The sequence below is a fragment of the Lampetra planeri genome, chromosome 13 (genome assembly GCF_965212315.1).
Source record: "Lampetra planeri chromosome 13, kcLamPlan1.2.h2, whole genome shotgun sequence".
NCBI lineage: Eukaryota > Metazoa > Chordata > Hyperoartia > Petromyzontiformes > Petromyzontidae > Lampetra > Lampetra planeri.
The window spans coordinates 7,250,287-7,272,025 of record NC_136119.1 but is presented as its reverse complement, the minus strand read 5'-3'; the positions used below and the strand labels follow the sequence as shown (position 1 = coordinate 7,272,025).

General features: G+C 41.2%; 2 protein-coding genes across 10 annotated transcripts in view; one reads left to right on the top strand and one right to left on the bottom strand.

The window, feature by feature from the left end:
• Positions 1-8,434, bottom strand: part of AGTPBP1 (ATP/GTP binding carboxypeptidase 1) — a 55,607-nt gene extending 47,173 nt beyond the window's left edge. For 2 of the 6 annotated variants that reach the window (XM_078600064.1, XM_078600071.1), the window contains exons 1-3: positions 7,478-8,146; positions 4,410-4,495; positions 3,498-3,619 (exon numbers count right to left, since the gene is read on the bottom strand). In XM_078600064.1, the coding sequence (XP_078456190.1) occupies positions 3,498-3,619; positions 4,410-4,441 (154 nt within the window). In that variant the 5' untranslated portion in view covers positions 4,442-4,495; positions 7,478-8,146. Of the gene's footprint in view, positions 1-3,497; positions 3,620-4,409; positions 4,496-7,477; positions 8,158-8,286 lie in introns of those variants that run through there. The other 4 variants (XM_078600065.1, XM_078600068.1, XM_078600066.1 and 1 more) reach the window with 4 other exon arrangements.
• Positions 8,169-20,612, top strand: NAA35 (N-alpha-acetyltransferase 35, NatC auxiliary subunit). 4 transcript variants are annotated; one of them, XM_078600075.1, is made up of 23 exons: positions 8,169-8,188; positions 9,649-9,781; positions 9,895-9,928; positions 10,328-10,442; positions 10,661-10,735; positions 10,990-11,157; positions 11,800-11,866; positions 11,955-11,998; positions 12,157-12,207; positions 12,325-12,408; positions 12,599-12,713; positions 12,885-13,063; positions 13,289-13,348; positions 13,482-13,588; positions 14,133-14,199; positions 14,559-14,657; positions 15,221-15,399; positions 16,239-16,375; positions 16,869-16,936; positions 17,714-17,854; positions 18,007-18,129; positions 19,370-19,450; positions 19,592-20,612. In XM_078600075.1, exons 2-23 carry the CDS (start codon positions 9,658-9,660, stop codon positions 19,649-19,651), a joined length of 2,178 nt encoding a protein of 725 aa, XP_078456201.1. In that variant the 5' UTR covers positions 8,169-8,188; positions 9,649-9,657; the 3' UTR covers positions 19,652-20,612. The 4 variants fall into 4 exon arrangements, with proteins under 4 accessions (XP_078456201.1, XP_078456200.1, XP_078456198.1 ...); XM_078600074.1 differs by having other exon boundaries at positions 8,172-8,414; XM_078600072.1 differs by lacking the exon at positions 8,169-8,188 and adding an exon at positions 8,474-8,777.
• Positions 20,613-21,739: the final 1,127 nt, after the last annotated feature.

Below are 21,739 nucleotides of genomic sequence, written 5' to 3'. Positions count from 1 at the left end.
GCTCTCGTTTTTTCACAATACAATGGCTACCTTCACAGCCTCAGGACGCCCTCTGATCTTACATTTACATGCAAATACCATCTCTAACCCCGCCCACTTACCCTTGGGCTGCACCCATCTCAGGCCTATATAACATCCTGTTTCAGCAGCTCTCTCGCTGTATTTATCACCTGAAGACAATTGCTTGTGTTGCGATCGAAACGTCATGATTTTTTTTCTATCTACGTGACTTTACCAAAAGACCCAAAGAATAAGAATCCACAGGGCTTACTTCAGCATGATGCAAGTGAGCAATAGTATGGTGGAAGCGTAAAAAAACACATTTCACCTTCCACTTATTCCTCAATTCCTATTGCTGATAAGAATGCTTACAATTCAATAACAATGTAATAATGTAGTTCTTGGCAATTTCACTGCTGGAGGAAGGCCTCCCTACACTTGTCTGTCATGGGGGGTTGTTTGACCATACTTCCCTGTCATTAGTACAGTCGGTGAATGAGTGGGGGTCCCAGAATCAATTCCATGGCCAAAAATTTAACTCAGGTCGCTGTGTTGAGAGCGCAGTGCCCTTTCCACTGCACCATCGCTCCCTCCCAGAATGGTTATATACAGTATTAAGTTAAAAATTGCCCGCACCTCCAATTAGCATAGTTGGCTACGTAGGGTGCGAAAGAAGTTCAACATACATACACACAAGTGCAGTCACTGTCCATTCCTCATAAAATCCCTAAAAATTTCCCACCGGTCACAATTCGTTGAATAAAAAGCACGTAACAATATATTCATTTATAATACAGGTTTTTTTGGGTTAGATCACGATCTAACCCAAAAAAACCTCTATTATGGATGATATTGGTCACGAAAGCCTACATGTTAAACTGATGTATTAATTGTACAGCTTCTCAGCATTTTTTTTACTGTGTCTGTACATTTGCTTTAAGCAGTCTATTACTAGTAGATAAGCATGCAACTATGCACTAATCACTCACAGGTATGCCGAGTGCATGGCCCCAAGGAATTGATGCTCAGTCTTCACTGCTATATATAACGGTGCCCTGATCACACGACCCCAATTCATCACAGTATATCGCATTGACAAGAGAATGCTGTTATGTATGTTTTATAATTAGCACCAAAAGGAACATATAAACTTGTTTCAGGATAATACGGTTTCAATGTAATTGTTTGCATGATGGTTGACTTTTGCTTTCGAGAAAAAAAATCCATTACAAAAATATTTTTCAATAAATAAACTACTTATTAATTCATTAAAGAGTCATGTATATTGACCATGTAATAGACATGACATGTCCATTACAAGCCCATTACATTGCAGAATACATATGGACAATCCTATGATCAAATCACCCGGAATGCACTCAATCTAATCAAAATTCAGAAGCTAAGCACGGGCTCGGCCTAGACGGTGATGGTTTGAGTGACCACAATGCATAATAGGTATTATACGCTGCAGGACTAGATGGTGATCAGCAAAGGGCAGTGCAGCAAAATAAATTGTTGTATTGTACTTTTATGTTTCCCACCTTCCCCCGCGAGTATGATGGAATATGATAAAATAATCCTTACGACCTGTATGGCATGGGGATGCCTTCATCCATCAATGGATTAACATTCATGCATATGACATAGTGATGATTACAATGCACTATGATCCCTCTGATCTGGATTAAATTACTGATCATGCTTACTATTAGCAACTACCAATTGGGATATGTACTTGATGATAACGTCTCATCAGTCAACTGCCTCTAAAATGAGTACATTAAAACCTTGGATTGCGAGCATAATTCGTTCCGGAAACGTGTTTGTAATCCAAAGCACTCGTATATCAAAGCACTCGTATATCAGTTGTGATCACGTGACCCTCGGCAGACAAAGCGTATACACGTACTACTCGTATTGCAAGACCTCGCTCGTTTATCAAATTAATATATATTTTAAAAATTTGCTCGTCTTGCAAAACGCTCGCAGATCAAGTTACTCGCAATCCAAGGTTTTTCTGTACAGTAAATTGCCGGGTTGCAGAAGACCCGACTTACGAAAATCCGACTGTAAAGAAATGCTCCCATAACTCATGCTAAAAACATTTCAATGTGGAAATGTTTGCGTTAGTTATGTAAGCGCAAATAGTACAGCGGAGTGAGGTTGCGAAGAAAATAACGCGGTGCGAGGTATAAGCCCCTCCACCAAAACGCCACCTTCACCGAGTCCAAGCTTCACTAGGATTAAGGTAAATGGAATGTTTGGTAGCATTGTAATTCTTTTCCTTTAGTAGCATTACGTAATTGTTTTCTATGCTTAGAACTATCTTTTTTCCCATGTTTCAATTTATAGTTTCTTAATTTTAAGTTTATTTCACGAATAATTTACTGTATGTACTTTATTTAACACAATTACACTTCGATTATGGTCTCAGCCAACAGCGATCGTAGAATTCTAGTGCTAGCCTAATTCGGAAGTGACTGCTTTCTGTTAATAATTCATGTTAAAATGTTTCGTGGTATTCAGAAACAATTGGATACAGTATACGTTCCATTAGTTTAATTATGGGTAGTGTTCGGGTAGATATTCCATTAAATTAAAGAATAATAGGAAGTGCAGAGCGTATGTACAGCGATACAATACGGGAAGCAATAGAAAACAGACCACAGCCCGATCCAGTACTGAGTGAAAACGAACTAGTAATCGGGTAGGGGAGGCACAGCTATTTCCGGCTATGGGATTTTATCTTCATTTTGGGGGAAAAAATTTATATTTCCTACATACAGAAAATTTCGGGTTACGGATCATTCTCTGGAACCTAACACTTCCGTAACCCGTGGACTCCCTGTACCTAGTGTAGGTGTCAACAACAACACTAGAGCAACGACAAAGTTTCTGGCCTCATCACTCAAAAATGAGCTCTGCTGGTTATAGTCAATGCCCATCAACAGACACTTGGCATCAGAGTGAAATATCAGTTTTCCTCTGGCACGTATGTATGTTGAACTTCTTTCGCACCACACGTAGCCAACCATGCTAATCGCAAGCGTACATCCTAGGGGAGCCAGCAAAATTGTTTGCATTACATGCTTTTCCACTGGACCAAAATGTGATAGGTTGGCTTCACATGACATTTGAATCTGGCTGGAGCAAAAGAGGGCCATTTGCTGGGCTAATGATACATTGAATACACGGCACATCGGTCAGTACACAGAAAGGACACAAGGTCACCACGTCATCTACATATGTCGTGACTCGTTCAATGCGTGTGACGTCAAAAGCACAGCTCGGCTTCTGTAATGGAAAATCAACTTGGCGTCTCCTGACCCATGCCAAATTGTCTCGGCATGGCCCCAGCGCAGCTCGGTTTTACAGAGGAAAAGAGATATTTCACGAGATGGTGATTTTTTGCCTTACGGGAGCTGTGTGATACAAGCTATCGGCAAATGAAAGTACACTAATCTGATAGCCAGAGGTGGATGAACCATCTGCACCTTGTGTCTGCACCAGTTGCAGAAGCTTGCAGCTGACGCTGCGTGCCTGCTCCATATCGCCGCGACCACTTGAGGTCAGGCCCTCGTCCAGTTGAGCCAGCAGGCTGTTAAGCCGGGAGACACTGGCCACCAAGGACACCAACAAAAACGAGTGCATTCTTTGCATTAAGGAGGCAAGCGGGAGAAACTACACCATATGTTTATTTCGCGATGAGCCGTTGGGGTGATGTGGCATTTATTAATGGTCAATAACCACATGCCTTCTTATGCATTTGCTATTTTTGTCTCAATACAATGTTAACATTTCGCTTGGAATATGTATTAAATTGATAATATATAGCACGATTCACTGAATTGGATAGTATGACATTAGAAATAAATAAAATCTATAAAATAAATCAAATATATCTAAATCTATATTTCACTTTCGTAAATGGAAAATGTTTCGAAATACTGCAAGCGCGGTTGAAATGAAGCAAAGGGCCAATGATTCTTGCGAGCACTCTGCTCTGCAGTGTGTGGTCCTTGACAGCCTTCCACAGATGAGATAGTATAGCAGCGATAACATGTCTCACACCTGTGTATTTTCTATAAGTATTAAGAGCATTTATAGCAGATCACAGGTGTGCCACATACATTTTAAAGTGCTCCATAAATTAATGCTGCGTTTATGCTGCTTAATTATTTCCACTAAAGATAATGACGAGCAAGAGTTATGTGTGCATAACATGGCAGGTAAAATGCATTATATTCAATTATGAACGACCACTTAATTGCATTTTATTTTTTCATAATCATAAACATTACTTCCAAAAGGCAATGTTTCAGCATTAAAGGTAATCACTATAATTAAGAATGTTTTATTTTAATAAAATTAAACCCATATAATTGTAAAAAATTCGTACAGCTTACCTTTTGTCTGGAGTAGATTTAGCCTTGATCATTGTCTTTTGTCCTCAGCCAAAATCACATCAATTATTCATCCACAAAAAAGTGTCCTGGCAAAATGAGTCAATCACCAGAAACAAAAGGAGTGTTATAGTGGCAAATGTTGCTCTCAATACAGTACCGCAATATATATTTTAAAAAATACAAGTTATATTGCTGTTTCATATTGCCACGCTGCCACCTCTCAAGTTGTTAGTCAACAATATAAATCAATGTATACTGCGTTAAAATGGGCCTCAAATGCACAATGCGATCTGTACAGAACTGCTATCCAACACAGAGCAAACAAAAACGTGGTCTATCAAAATTCTGTACCGTTAGCTTTTAGCGAATTTCCATTGTTGAATGCTCATTGTTGCAAAACACAAAAGCTATTCTGCCGACTGCCAACATTCATTTTTGCTCCATGTGCTTCACTGCCTACGCTACCATTGCCCTCTAGTGGATAGTTGTATATAAAACAGCATAAAACCCGTTAAAGATTGGTGTTGCACTCACAGTGAACAGAACCCTGGCTTAACACACGTAACATAAGAAAACACAAAAAAATTTCAGAACATCAATGTGTAGCCTATATAAACGTGATAGCTTTTCTGAACGTAAGCAAAAACTTATTTCTTATGTTTAGTTAAATCGGGTTAAAACAAAGGCACCATGTGTTTAAGTGTCTATGTGCCACTTAAAACGGCTTATAATCGTATCCTGTGCTATTAAGGGCCATTGCCCGAAACGTCGCCTACTATATATTATACATTTTTCCTTTTCAGGCAGTGTTATTGACAAATGTGTTAAGTGTTTTTTATTTGTGCTTGTGCACCACTGCCACAGCAACATTATTAAACAATGTTGAGCCTGTGTAGTTTCCTCCGGGCACTGTATGTACTGGGGTAGCTGCCCAGACACAAAAACACTTTCAAACTTGCCAATGCGGGCCTCAGACACAGCGGCGCTTTGCTGAATAAATGACCCGTCACTACAATAGTACGTTAGATAATCCAGTAATTGTATCTATATGTCTCCATTGGCTCAGGACAATACTCCAAAGGTCAAGCTTTCACATATGCTCATTAATATGTATACCACATCAATCATCACAGGAGATACTGCATGCCAGGTGAGCACAAAGCCACTTCCGTTTTTGGGTTAACGTTGACATTCGATGTTTAGCCGCTCAAAGATGGCAATTTGAGCGAAACATCGTATCCATAATAATGGTTTTGGGTTAGAGCGCGTAAATATAAACGTGGTTAAACATGTCACCACCCGACAGCCAATTAGTTAGGTTTGTCACGGTAACAAAACATTCCAATTCGTTACTAGTACCGTACACTGGTATGTTGGAGAGTAAACCCACATTTACAATTCGAGTACGACGTTTCGCCAGTAATTACAACTAGGTTTACTCTCCCATCACACGGGTGTGCTGTACTAGTAACGAATTGTCATGTTTTGTTGACGTGACAAACCTTACGAATTGGCTTTCGGGTGGTGGCGGGTTTAACGACACATTTACGCGATCTAAACCCAAAACCTCGATACTGTAGTATGGATATTGGTCGCGAAAGCGTACGTGTGAAACATCGCATGTTGATGTTCAATTCTGTCATGAAAACCACCGGTTAGCTTTATCGATAATAATATGATCGAAACACTAGCCTGTATAAATAATATCTTTGTGAGCGTGACAACCTTGTTGGGTTAATGACAAGAACACCGTCATAACATTACCACGTAGCATAACCCAAAAACAAATGTTTCATCGCACTGGCCACAAAAAACCTAATTTCAGGAGATAGTTCAATAAGGCAAGATATATCCCAACTAGGTGAGGCCACACATTGTTGGGACCACGTATCTATACAGGAATGGGACTTCAAAGGTTCACATTGGTCCAGCTTCTCTCTCTCTCTCTGTGTGCATAAAGACTGCGGGTAAACAGCCAATGCGGCCCATTATCTGTAATGGGCCTACACTAAACACAGAATTCGAGTGTATTTTTACGTGGCCATACAGATTCTGTCAATGCATTTTATATTTGTAACAATGCAAGGCAGTGCGCATTTTACATGTGCACATCTTGTGGCCAATGTTGCTTCAAGGGCCCACATCCGTAGTGTTCACACGAGGACCGTGCCTGCTTAAACAAATGTTGCCGGCAAATAACAATAAGGACCACGGACGTAGACGTTCATTTATGGTGGCGAAGCAGACCCCCCCCTCAAATGTGACGTCACAAAGCTCTGCCCCCCCCCCCCAAAAAAAAACATGCTTCAAATCGCTTTAAACTATTGTCATTGTAGTGCGTATTTAATGTGGCGCTGCACTCTGATGTTGTAGGAGAAAACATTTATCAAAAAGTCTATTTAATTAAGTTGAACGTGTTGTCTACATTTATTTGAAGTTGCGCATTTTGATGTGACGTCACATTTCTCAAACCCCGCCCCCCTCGTCACGCATCGTTACAAATGTTTGACCCCCCCCCCTAGGTGCGTGACGTCATTTATGGACGGCCCCATACTTCAAGCACGTCGGTTTCATACTGCACTACGTGAACCAACTGCGCGCTCCTTGCAGCCAGGCTAACACAAACATCGTCATATGCAAAATCAACAATAGCCGATTAATAAATACACAACGCTTGATAATCTTGGTTCTTTCGGTAAAGTCACGTAGAAGGGAAATAATAAAATAATAAAAATAAAACAATAAAATTCTCACGACGTTTCGATTGCAACACAAGCAATCATCATCATATTAATCCCTGCAGTAGTCACGAAAGCTTTAAATCTAAAAATAAAACACAACGCTTGCTTAACCAAAACCTGCCCACACGCAGTTACTATGGAAACAACGTGAAATCACACCACGCACACGAGCCACAAGACACACAACACACACGAGCTCTGCGCGTTTGTCGCCCATCGTTTCGCAGAGATCAAATCGTCGCATGATGTGTGGGGGGTGTGGGGGGGTGTGGGGGTGTGTGGGTGTGGGAGGAGCGCGATTTTTAAGTTCACAGTTATAATAAATACCAAACAACGACGAGAATCCATCGCCGGCTTCTTGTAGCGGTGCGCGCCACTCGTGAGCGTCAGGCCGGCCCACGTGACACTGGCGGACAGCAGCGCTTAGCCTCGCTGCGATTGGCTAAGACCCCGGTGAGCCCTCGACCAATCGCGAGCAAGCTGGCGAGGGGCGCTCCGCCAATCACCTCGCGCGTCGCCTTATGCGGTCTAGCGAATGTAATTGCGCGCGCATCCGCTGTATGTTTTTATGTATTAAATTTAAAGAATGTTAATACTATTTTTTAAAACTATTTTTTTTTTATAAAAATAAAACAATTAAATCTCTCCGGCTGGTGTTGCGAATTGTGGGTCAAACATACCTGTCAACCCCCTTATCACTCTAGATTTGACGTTTTCGTGACTGCAGTGATCCATACCCTTTGGTTTTTTCGGTAAAATCACGTAGGTATAAAATAAAATACATTTAATCACGACGTTAATCACTACCCGCCTTATTACGTCTTTAAATCTCAACGTTCATCCCACAAAGTCCCATCGCAAAACGTAGCACGTGGGGCCGCCACCTTACTGAGGGTGGAGGGGGTGGGGTTGGAACGTCTAATCGACTTTATAACGACGACGACGACTTGGCTGTGTTTGCTGGCTGTGTTTGTTGGGTTTTAGATGTTTCTGTCTGACGACGACGTCGTTCGCTGTTGTTGACGGACCTGGCCCCGAGTAAGATGGCAGGCGCGAGTCGAAATCGCGTTTTCTTTTTTTTTAATAATTTTATTTCGCAAAACGGAACAAGCATTCGGTGGTGGCCGCCGCCTTACCGAGAGGGGTTGCGACGTCTCGTCTCCCCCTTCAATAACAACAACAACGACGACGACGTTTTTATGGCAAATGTCACCGAGCGACTTTGTGCCCCCCTGTGGTAAAACACGACGACGTGAAGCCCTCAGTAAGATGGCAGCGCGCGTCTTCGCGTGCTGATCGCGTTGCGCCCTCGTCGTCGTCGTCATCATCACCGTCATCACCGTCACCACTACCACCACCACCGTCACCACTACCACCACTACTACCGTCACCGCCACTACCACCACCACCGTCACCACCACTACCACCATCACCCCCACTACCACCACCATCACTAGCACCACTACCACCACCGTCACCACCACCATCACTACCACCACTACCATCACCACCACTACCACCGTCACCACCACCAAAGTCTGGCGTAGCCGACTGCCTCTGCTCTGCCAGTCGTCGTCGCGTGGCGGGCGTCAGACCCGGGTCTGGGGTTTGTCGCCGCCTATGAATGGTCAGCGTCTAAAGGGGGCTTTGTTGTGAAAGGTATCGCGAGTCGTCGTCGTTGTTGTTATTGTTGCTGCTGCTGCTGCTGTTGTTGTATAATAGTCATCGCTGCCTGTGTCCGTGGCCTCCCCTTTACCCAGAGAGCGTCTTTGCCTTGTTCGGCACCTGCAGTGAAACAACATTGTGCATTAAGTATGCCGACATGAGGTTTGAGAATTGACGTGTTTTAATAAACCCTGAAGGTGGAGTAATGTGTGCATTGTATTTGTCTGATTCTTGAGCCTCGCTTATAACATTCAAACCTAAGAATCAGAAAGTTGTCTCCGACATTAGTAACCTGACAAACCATAAAGGTCCCTTAATCTTTCGCGGTATCTTAGTCTGGTTCTATGAGTGCATCAAAATTCGACGCTAATAATTCTAAAGGTGCCATAGGGTCTGTGAACTTCAGAAAATAACATTTAACCCGAAGAATCCCGACGTTTCCTTCGGCTGAACTTCAGGCAAATGCATTGAACTCTGAAAATCAGAAATGTGACTTAAGTCTAGATCATGTAAATGAAAATAAAGTGATGCATTTCGCCTTTTTTCCAGTTGTATCTTATAATGTATTCCACAAGCTGTCATCGTCTGACGGCCTTTGGAACCCAAAGATCAGAAAGGTGTCTAATCGTACTGGGAGCCAGAACCACTAATACTGTACTCAACTAAACAATAAACACCAAGCATCTTAAATGTCCCTTGTTCTGACTGAGCCTTGGGAATTAACATTCCATACAAGCATACTTCTGGCTCTGAAATTCAGGCATTAATCTTGAGCCCCAAGATTACTGGGTCAAAATGAGTGTATAGCAGTAACCATTGCGTGTTTAACACAGGAGGGCACGATGGTAGTTTGCCAAGCAACAGAAGAGGAGGAGGTGAACTGGGGCATGGGTCTGACTGAGAAGGCAGAGAAAGGCCCAACAGAGTGGATGGAGATCTCAACAGACTTTACAGACTCCTGCAAAGGTAATGCTGCCACACTAAAACAGGCCCGTGCCTCGTAATACTAAGGCACAATTCAAAAACACATCAGACTGTTTGCCTAGGGCAGTTATTAAAATGTTTTTGTCTTTTTGCAGAGCTCAAGCTGGGAGAATTAATTCATGACAAGGGGTAAGGAAATTAACGTCCTGCAGTACACCCCCTCCAAAATTAAATTGTCACAATTTGGGGTTTCCATTCAATAAAAAATAGATTTTTTGTTCTATTGACCAAAATTCAATGTTCTTAGAAAAAGTTAATACATCGCAAATAACCTATTTTTATTCACTATACAATTACATACATCCAGATAATAAGATATGTTTTAACTTGTGATTGCAAATTCCTTGTTATCTATTTTAATTGGTTTGACTTTTTAAGAATATTAATGCTGACAATATATTTAAGCCAAATTTGGAAATACATATTTTAAAATATATTTTTTATTGTATATGTCATGACATTCTTTGAAACATACCTGAAGTCAAAACAAGTTTATTGAATTATTATTTGTGTATCTGACGTATTTAGTTTTGGCTTATTTGAAGCCATGTCAGCCATCGAAATGATGGACCCGAAGATGGATGCGGGTATGATTGGCAACCAAGTGAATCGGCAAGTTCTCAACTTTGAGCAGGCCATTAAGGTAAGAACATGTCACTTTAACAGGTTATTTCCATTACCATTCACTGTCAACAAATGGTGATGTGTTTAATGAAAAAGTGTTTATTCCATATGTTGTTTTTCCAAAAATAGCTGGATATTTTTAAATTGTTCCCAAAGATTTGGCTGCTTGTTCAAGATACCTGCATAAGGTATTTAACATTTTCTTACTTACCCCAGTGGATATGTTTTGTTTTATAGGAAGGTGCTGTTAAGACCAAGGACTTGACTTTATCTGAACTGATTGGGATAATTGACACGTGCTTCTGCTGCTTGGTGAGTGCATCAATAAAACACATGTTCATGCTGTTTGTTACCTACTGCAGTGTGTCACTTTACGACTTGAATGAGTGTTGCAGTTTTTATAAAGTCTGCATTGTCAAAGTGGAATAACTTTCTATCAGAGAGCACATTGCAATTGCACCTCACTGCAATTACAATGCTGCAAGTGGACAAGGAAGTTCAAATATTACACGTACTTAGGTGGTTTGATATATTAAGCAACACACTGTGTTCTGTCAAACCAACAGATCACATGGCTGGAAGGTCACTCTCTGGCACAGACTGTGTTCACGTGTCTGTATCTGCACAACCCTGAGCTGATCGAGGACCCTGCTATGAAAGCCTTTGCCTTGGGCATCCTGAAGGTGTGTGACATCGCCAGAGACAAGATCAACAAAGCATCTGTCTTTGAAGAGGTGAGTGGGACAGTTTGTTTTTTACATACAGCTTCTGTCAGAGAAATATTCTCATGTAGTATTCACCAAATCAGGTCCAGTGGCACTGTCCTTAGAGCACACAACTCCCAGTGAGAATATTCATCCTCATCAGCCATGTAAATTTACTGCTGGATGAAGGCCTTCTCAAGCCTCCACCATCTCTGACAAACCAATGATGTGTTAGTCCATCTGGCACTTGCACACGAGCTGATTTCATTGCTCCATCTCCTCGATGGATATCTTTTCGGATCCATTCCTTGGCCGCCTAGCCTTTGTTGACAGTGGGACGTCTCATTCAAATTCTGATTGTAGGTCAACTCAGCCCTACATCCCACTGGGGTCAATAAAATACTACTGTTTGAGAAGTCCGTAGTGGTTGTTATTTAAATAAACTGAACCCGACAGTAGGAATGTGGAATTTCCATCGCTGACTTGGGATAAAATAAGAGATGAGCACCACCCAATGTTCAGTTGAGTAGGAAACCACTTGACTTCGAATAATCACCAAGGCATATATCGTAGGAACATTACTTGAAAAAATATAGTAAATTATGCTAAATGTGATGTTTTAAATGCCAATGTTATTGAATGTTTACAGCTGCGAATATGGTTGTTTTATAGGAGGATTTCCATTCAATGACATATGGATTTAAAATGGCGAACAATGTGACAGACTTGAGAGTAACAGGTAATGCTGTTAACACACATTTTATCGCTGCACATCACAACAGTATATGATGTCAAAATGCATGAGCTGAGAAGTGTCTCACTTGCAGGAATGCTGAAAGATGTCGAGGATGACTTCCAGAAGAAAGTGAAGGTGATTTTATCTGCTCATATTGGCAACACAATTGAACACGCTTTTTTAAATTATTTTTGTTCATGCATTCTCATCTCGTGAAAAGTGCAATACTATTGGTATTAGTAATATACCATTTTAGTAAATAAAGTAACATGAGACAAACATTGGTTTTGCAGAATACAAGAAGCAGACAGGGGGAGGAGAGAGACCCAGAAGTCGAGCTGGAGGTGAGTGTCGATTGACATGAGAAACTCGCCTTGTAGGTGTTAGCGATGCAGTTTGGTACAGTGGTTCTTGGTTTGTGTGTTATGTATTTTACCGAATGTTACTGTTGTCATTTTCAGCATCAACAATTTGTGGCGGTGTTCACCCGGCTGAAGTTCACACGATTGCTTCTCACGGCTCTTATAGCGTTTACTAAGAAAGAGGTGAGAGCTTATAGCAATATTTATATATCTGTTTATGTCAGGTAACGGCAAACATGAATGAAATACATGTTTATTAGTTTGTGGCAATGCTTTAAAAGTCATTGTGAGCAACATTCCAGCCGATCATGGTTTGGGTTTGTTAACATGTATTTGGTTACTAATGAGCGAAATGGCCTTGTTTTCCTGGCAGATGAGCGCGGTGCAGGAGGCTCAGAAACTGATGGTGCAAGCGGGTGACCTCTTGCCCTGCATCCTTGCTTCACTCCCCTATGGCATCCAGGCCCAGACAGACTCCAGCAAGGGGGGTGAGCAGCTGTGGTAGTGTACATCGAACATCCAACGTAGACTTCTGTATCTAACGCTGGAAAGTGCATTGATGTTGTTTTATTTCCACCAAGGAAGAATTTTTTTTTTTACATTTTTTTGTTTGCATTGGAATGTAAATGTCTTTCCCCGCATATTCATGTTGGGAGCAGACCAGCCGGTGATGATGGGATTTGAGCCACTCGTCAACCAGCGACTGCTTCCCCCAACCTTTCCACGCTACGCCAAGATCATCCGCCGGGACGACATGGTGGAATACTTTCGGGCACTGATCGAGCGCATCAAGGCTGTGTGTGAGCTCATCAATCTGGCCAGCTTCCACAGTGTTCTGGTACGACACAGCACTGTAGATCCTAATTATTTTATATTTTATTCAATTGGTGTTTATAAAGCAGTGTCCCAAAGCAAGGTTATCTTAAAGCTACTGTATAGACATGACATGGTTACATTTCGGGTGAGTGAAGTTATAAGTGCACAGCCACATCAGGAATATGCTCCATTGATGTTTTAATTAATATCTGAATGTGTCTTTAACATTTTCCATTTTTTCTTCTAGGAGTTTTTCATTGCCTTCAGTGAGCAGTCTCCATGTGTGCTGTCACGGTCCTTACTGCAGGTGTGTTGTCCACAGACAGCGCTCTTTTAGCCTTTATTATATATCGTGGGCTACGACTGGTGGTTTCTAATCTTTTTTTCACCAATAAATCCTGAACTGCTCCTGCATGATTGTTGGCTATGCTGGCTGGCAGGTAACCTTCTTGGCTGACAACAAGAAAGTGTTTGGGACCCATCTACTGCAAGAGATGCTGCGTGATGCCCTCAGAGCCTTTGTGAGCCCGCCGGTGCTATCCCACAAGTGAGGCCTTGCTAGCTTTTATACACCTCAATGAGTAGCTCTCCGTTGTTTGTTTTGGGTTGCTCTGCGTGTTTGACATGATGTCGGATGTTTCGCCACCCACAAACTGAGCCACTTGAGGAACATGTGAAACGAAATATCGGAGACCATGTTGAAGAACACGCGGTACAACCCGAAACCCATCTGAAAACTATCGAGCGTAACCACAACAATCTTTGCAATGGTATTACTGAAATGTGTATTTCTGAATGTGTACATCAAGGCTCGTGGCATGTGTCTTTAATAATGCAATAAGTACCATTAAATCATTTGGGTGGAACGCAGTTCGTTTCATTGCATATTGTAATCGCATATCATGTGAAAACTACTTCAAGGACATTGAATTAAATGCACTCCGATAATTTCCTTATTAAAATTATATTGAGCGTTTCTTTAAGGTTAGCCATTCAGGTTCGTTTTGAGAGTTTGCAACTCGGTACGCTTTATTGTTTGAAGTGCGATAATTATATTGAGATAACCTAATTGCTACTGTGAAACTTTTCAGGTGCTCACTGTATAACCATGCCCAGGCCAGGGAGTACGTGGAGACGTTCCTATCTCATGCTGTCAGGGTGAGTGTTCGCATCTCTTCTCCTCACTCGACATTCATTGAGCACTCTTCAACACTACATCCCTCTTGAACCTTTGCACACCCTTATCATTGGTTTTATTCCTGAATAACATGTTTTTTCAGGTTGTGCTGCTTGTTGTTTGGCATGATATCCGTTGGTTCACTCTACATGCACCTGGAAACTATATATAATCAAGGATGAATGTGAGCTGCACCATTAAATTCCTGAAAAGTCTCCCAGAACGTGGCGCAAAACATCGTACATCATGCCGAACATTGCGCTGTACAACCTGAAAACACATCAGAGAGCTACAACGCAGTGATAATTGGTTCCTTGAACATTTTTCCTTCTGGGTGCAGCCGTTCTGCAGCCTCATCCAGATACACGGGCACAACCGCGCACGGCAGCGAGACAAGCTGGGCCACGTACTGGAGGACTTCTACACCCTGCAGGATGAGGTGGGCATTATCAATGGCAATCTACATAAATAGCAAATCATAGGTCGATGTGAGATTAAAGGTGCAGCTCTGCAATTACTTGCTCACACCTCTGCTGGCAGAAGAGCCTCTTGGAATGGCTGCCCATCTATCTGATATATATATATATGCCTAGAAGCAGCATAAAGACTGGTCAGTAATCGGATAGAAGTTTATCGGGCAACACCAGGTGTTGTAGGATTGTGCTGCATCTTTGCAATGCGTTAAAAGTTACCCCCTCGTATGCAAGGGTTTTCTCCAGATTCCCTCCAATGCAGGCATCGTGGTCCAACTTTGCCGAATTTTGAAGTTACCCACAAATTATTCAATTAGAATATACAAAGCGAATCATCGTTTCCCACTGCGAAAACATGACAGGACATTCAAGAAGGGAGTAATTTGACTCCATGAGGCTTTCCTGAGTAAACAAGTGTAATATTCAAAGCAATAATTATTGCTGGGTTGTACATTTTGTTTCCAATGTTGTTTGGGTGCGTACATCATGTGGGTGTAAAGAGGGCAGCGTTGTGTTTGCTATTCCGAAGGCAGAGAAGGTGGATGCGGCGCTGCACACGATGCTCATCAAGCAGGAGCCACAGCGACAGCACCTGGCATACATAGGCACCTGGGTGCTGTACCACAACCTGCGCGTCATGATCCAGTACATCCTGAGCGGATTCGAGCTGGAGCTCTACAACGTGCATGAGTACCACTACATTTTCTGGTGTGCACCTGCAGATTCCTTTTGTTGTGATAATCCATATTTGTTGTATTTGTAACAGCTGCGTAAGGTGGAGCAGTGGTGAGTGCACGGCGCTGTGAACCCAGTGGTCGCATTCGATTCCCAGCCATGGCTAACAGCAGCAGTGAGTGATATCTGAACTGGTGATGGGCCCCCTACAATACAGTCTGGAAGACCATGAAGCAGTGGATAGTTAACGTAGATTTTTATCAGCTGCTGTTGATGAGCACTTGTTCCTTATATTGTGGCGCAGCAGCTGCAAACCAGTGCTTTGTAGACAAGGCTTGCTGGATATATGCAGCGTTTCTGGAATTCCAGAGCCTGCTGGCCTGCAAAGTGGTCAGGAGATGACATTAAAGCAAGTGGGTTCGCTCAACTATCTGTGGACATTTCAATATTCTTTTATATTTGTGGATTATCTCTAGGTACTTTGGTTTCCTCCTCCGTGGAAAATAATCTTAAAATATAATTGGCCAGACATCTACTGAGAAAAGCATTGCAGCTCAGGGATAGTGTTCTGAATATGTAAATCACAGCAACATTATTACCATATCGAGATTATAAGGAGCACATTTCCCCATGTATTTTGAAGAAAAAGTTGGTGATGCTGCTTATCCCAGTGTGTGTGACCAGAGTTGTTTTATTTACACCTGACACAAGTTTGGGGCCCGTCTTTCTTTCCGGAGATTTTTATCATCTGGAGAATGCGGTGATATAGTTGTTCGGCCAGTTCAGGCACCATGCATCCTAAGCTTCCTTTATGTCCTCAGTCATAGAGGGTCTTTTTGGCAACTTGCTGTGTTATATTCGGTGCCCCACAGGTACCTGTCAGAGCTGCTTTACGGATGGCTCATTTCCACGCTCTCACGAGCTGACGCAGCCCAGCTGGCCGAGGAGAAACTATCTGAGGAGACTCAGAAGGGGCGGAGCAGCAAGAAGTCCAAGAAAAAGAAAAGGGGTAAGTTAACAGCAGTGACGACTCTTATGTAATGGGTGAGCTGAATTTCTGTGCTAGGTAGGAGTCTTTCAATGTTTCCCTCATTGTATTGGAACGTTTCTGTTCAATTGTTTTGATACTTTGAATGGTAATCTGTAGCCTGAGGATTTAGTTACGTACAGTCATTTTTAATGTTGCAACTTTTTTCAAAATGTAAATTTTGTTCCTCAAATATAAGAAATGTTCAATGATCTTTGTATGTATGAACTTCTTTCGCACCATGCGTAGCTAACAGTGCTAATCAGAGGTGCGTGAAAATGGTCATTTTTATTCAATTGTTTTACCTGGATAATCCCTTGAGATGGAATGTCTCAGTTACAAGACTGCCCAGGGTGTTCTATGTTGTACCGTTGCACTTATAACAACTATGTAAAAAAAAATCAAGTCGCTTTGATAATTTTTGAATCTATGAATGTGCAGAAATAACACAAATGTGATATTGTATTGGTTTTAGCACGACCACTTGGAAAAGAAATCGCAATGAACCAAGCCTATCAGAGCTACTGTGCAGGCATGTATAAGGCAAGTGCTAAACATATGACACACTTTATTCATACACATGGGGGTGTATTATATCATTCTAGCAGGAACCCACAGAACTTCTGCAGTAAAGGATGGTGATATATGAAGATTTCATAAACTTGGAAATAATGCATTTTCATACTTATAAGCTGAAAATAAATAACAATTATTCACGATTGTACATGTATTACAATGCATGTCATTGATAAAAGTAATTAAAAAACAATCTGGGCAATGGTTCGCAGTAAACACTGGCAAAGAGCGTTAGAGACAAACAAGATTCATACAGTAGGATGAAACAAAACTTCAGGAAACACAGGCTGCACTCTCTACCCACTGCCAAATCCCATGTGATGCCATCAACCCCTTGTCATCACCACTCTCTCCAGCTCACCCATGTCTTGTGACGCCATCAGCCCCTCTCCTCACTACCTCCTCCTCACCAACTAACCCCAATTTTGCGTGACGTCATCACCCTTCTGCTCTGACTCACCAGCGTTGCGTGACATCATCACTCCTCCCCTCTCAACACCCCAGCATCTCTGACGTCATCAACTCCTCCTTTCCACCTCACCCCAATCTTGGGTGATGCCATCAGCCCCCCTCTCCCCAGCCAGCCAAACTGTTACTCTTTATTTTAGGTATGTTACAGACAGACAAACAAGCATATTATTATTATCATATGGAAATAAGATATTAAAGCTAAATATCGTAGGAACATATGGATATTGACCATGTGATTTAAATGTCAGTTTTGTTGTGTTCCCCCTTGGGCAGGCAATGGTGGGCTTTGACCTGGATGGGAAGGTAGTGAAGCCCACTTTTGAGCTGGATGGCGAGCAAGTCCGCTTCGAGCACCGCTTTGCGCCCTTCAACAGCGTCATCACCCCACCGCCCGTGCATTACGCACAGTTCAAGGTGTCTACTGCTCCCAGCACTTGTCGTGGATTCCAGGAAGAGAGAGTGTTTATTGCACTGGTTACGTTTGGTTGTGGCGGCGTTAAAAAAAAAAGTGTAACAGTGGTGCACTGGTTTAAGAACAATGAATGCATTTGCTGTTTGTTTGCAAGGAAATGACAAATCTGGCCAAGTACAACCCCCCACTGCAGGCTGAGGACTTCTACAACTCTGCTGGGAAGCACTTCCAGCAAACCAAGCTCATCCTCGACAACATGGCCAGCCCAGATCCTGAGGTTAGCAAACATTTTGCACAGTCCCCATTCTAAACCCCACTCTATAGGGTAATTCACTTATAGATACCCCACTAATTCCTAATTACCGTGATCCGGTCCAGTACGTGACTGGTCGATGTGGAGCAATCACATGCCCTCCCTCCGTGTATGCCTGACGTAACTTTGTTGGAATTTTAATTTTAGGGTCATGTCAAAGAGCACATGTGCATGTGGAAAAACCATGAGATATGTACCTTAGCTTGCACACCATTGAATGTTGTAAGCAAATCACTCTGGCTATGTTGGTCAAAGTGTACCAAGAGAATGTAAAAATATTTCATTTGTGTTGAGATTTGTGGAAGGCATATAGCTGGTCTTAAATAAAATGGAAACACGTTGTACATCAAAGCCTGTTCCTTAACCTATCACAAGTCTCATTGGCTTGACATGGCAAGCTTTCATGAAGTCTAAAAAGCTGAAAACTAACACAAACCCTTTAACTCCACACCATATAAACTTAATGTATCCTAACTAGAGGTTGCACCACTGTCCATATAATTATGCTGCTGTTTATGATAGCAAAAACTGTATAAGAAACATGTAATAGACAAAAGTTACACTGTATGTATGTTGAACTTCTTTCTCACCATACTTAGCCAACGTGCTAATCAAACATTCAGGAATAGTAAGTGATATGGTCACAGTATGCAGACTTCAATTACACTGGTCAACAAAAAAAAGTTTTTTTCTGGCCTGGACTTTTGCAGCTGTTTTAGACTTATTTCAGGGTGCTGATTCCAAATCTGATCTCAGATTTGCTCTATCACATCTAATTTTTATGCCATTTTCATTGATTTTACCCGAAATTAACTCTGTCACTTATGATTGCAAGTTGTTGCGAGTCAGTGACTACTTTAGTGTTAAAATATGGTGCTGTATTTTTAGGATAGTGTGTTTATAAAATCATTTTATGTAGATATCCACATTTATTTAATATTTTTCTTCTGCAGTTTTAATTGAAAATGCAATATTTGATATCTCAAAAACCTGATGTGATAGACAAAAACTGATGCCAGATTTGGAATCAGCACCCCAAAATTACAATAAAACCGTTGGAATACCTTATGCCAGAAAAAGTGTGATGACCAGTGTTATTAAACATGCATAAATAACATTTCAGAATTTACTCAAGTTTGGTTGGTGCAATTATGTACTGTTTAAATAAAAATACAGAAATTGAAGATTCACTTATTTTTTACAGATCAACAGTCTGCTCAAGATTGTCAAGACCAACTATGTTGTAATGAAGCTTCTTGCTGGAGGCCACAAGAAGGATTCAAAGGTAAACCATTCTGCTACACTTACCTACTGCAGTCTATTGTAACTTCTTAGTCTCTACTGCATACCACAGTTACATCAGAACTGCCATATGTATCACTGGAAGTACATACACATACTGATTGTACCTTGTTCTCCTTTCCAGGTTCCTCCAGAATTTGATTTCTCAGCACACAAGTACTTTCCTATCATCAAGCTTGTGTAAACCCGTGCAAGAGACAGAAATTAAAGAATATAAAGTGGAACTGCCTAGATTTTTAATAATGTCAATTCAAATGTTTCTGTTCAGCAACTGCCATACTACAGTTCTATTATTTATATATATATAAAACTTTAAATGACTCGCTACACACCTTTTATGAGCGATGTAATGGTTAAAGAATGGCCGATACAAAGGAGTCTACTATAAAATAAAAACATATCTGCACCAGCCAAAGTTGATGTGTGCAAGCCATAAAGCAATCATTAAAATACTTTCTAACAGGACTGAATACAGTTAGCATTCTGCAACATTGAGATGAGGATTGCTCGTATTGTTTTCCTTTGTAAAATTATTGCATTAATTGGTTATTGGAATTGTCAGTTCTTTATGAAAAAATGAACAAAAGTCCACTCCCCTTTGCCTACATGGAGCCCCATGAGCATCGTTAAGGTGTGCTTCAATTTAGATTGTTCAAGTCCGAATTTCATTTAACTACCGTTTGTAAGTTCATACACATTTGATCTGCAGTATTTGTTAAAAGTATTCCTAAATATGCTTTGAAATATATGAAATCAAATGATTAAAAGCAACGAGCCTACTATGATGTCTGCTGTAAAATACCTACGTGAACACTGAACGCTTATCAGGATTTACCTTGAAGTTGAGTATAAAATGGTTGTCCTTTTTTTAACGATTTGTAAAAACATAACAGATTTATTTATTTGCCAATACATTTTTTTACAATGTGATGCACTGATATATGGACCCACAAGAATCACAGTGACATAAAAACCTGTCAAAAGGTTTTTTATCCTGTGATCTCGGTGTACATAAAGTCGTGTAATGAAATTAATGGTAACTGTTGATGACATTTTCACCTGTAATTGATCCTTGTGTTTGGTTGAGATTTATAAGTTTTCTGTTTCCATGTGTTTAATAAAAAGTGCAGCAAGCCTCTAAAGGATATGTTTGTCATTTCAGAATTTTACTATATAGAACCTATGCAATTTATTACAAATCTGTGATGATACTTTGACAGTGGTACACAAGCACATTTATCAATAATAACTGCCAAAGAGGAATATATATACACAGTATACTAGGAGACAGTTTGGGAAAATGACCCTACTTCATAGAGTAGGAAACCCTTTGCCTAAAACATCGTCTGTTGTAAGTTTTCCAAATCAGGGAATTGTTATTAATCGGTTTTTTTACATTGACAATTGTACATTGTAGGCCTACGTGTGAATGATTGTCAAAGAAATAATGTAATATTCCAAAGAGGATTTAGGACAGATAAAACCTGAAGTCGCCAATTGGCTCCGGGGTATAAAATGTCAGATCATAGGACTGGTAAACCGGGTTCTCAAGTGTAGCGAGTTGTTGATCACCCCAAAGATCGCAAAAAAACACTTTGTTTTTTCAATTTATTCCAGCTCCTAAAAGATTTTGTTCGGCATGCGAAGAAAGCTCTTTGCTCGGCACATACAAGTTATGCCCCGAGTGTGGATGAATAGGCCGATTCTAATGTTGCGTGTGGCAATAAGTTCAGGAGTTTAAATGCCCATGTCGAGGTCTGCTAGCCACGAGAGTGCTTCAGAAGAGAGTTCGTGTAGTTTCGCTACTCCGTTGAAGGAGCGCAGCATGCGGTGGTTTACGATGTGGTGCAAGTTCGGGTGGGAAACTGGAGCCTTCTCGTGGCCCACATTCTCCTCTACATGTTCTCATGTTACCCTAAACACAATGTCATCTCGGCGAAATTGACTTAAATCATTAGAATATGCCGATTAAAGTGGGTTCAAAGTAACAAAATACAGACAATATCCCCTTTCATATATCTGGCTGTCCACATAAATACCAGTATTTTTACTCTTCCTGCCAACCACAAGGCATTCTTCGAGTGCATAAGTTCAACATTATTATGTGATGTGATCGTATGTGGCTATTCTATAACGAGGGTTCCAAATAAAGATGTATTTATGACATGCACTGAAAGTTGTTCAGAAAGTAATTGGGGTAGGTCAAAAGTAGGTCAAACGTGTCACGTCTTAAAGATATTCTTTACTCGTTGAACCAAATTCGTTCAAATGA

Excerpts from the sequence above, each read along its gene's own strand:
- NAA35 (XM_078600072.1), top strand. Across the intron at positions 13,349-13,481 it reads TGTCACGGTCCTTACTGCAG|GTAACCTTCTTGGCTGACAA; the intron begins GTGTGTTGTCCA and ends GCTGGCTGGCAG. Across the intron at positions 18,130-19,369 it reads TGGCCAGCCCAGATCCTGAG|ATCAACAGTCTGCTCAAGAT; the intron begins GTTAGCAAACAT and ends TATTTTTTACAG.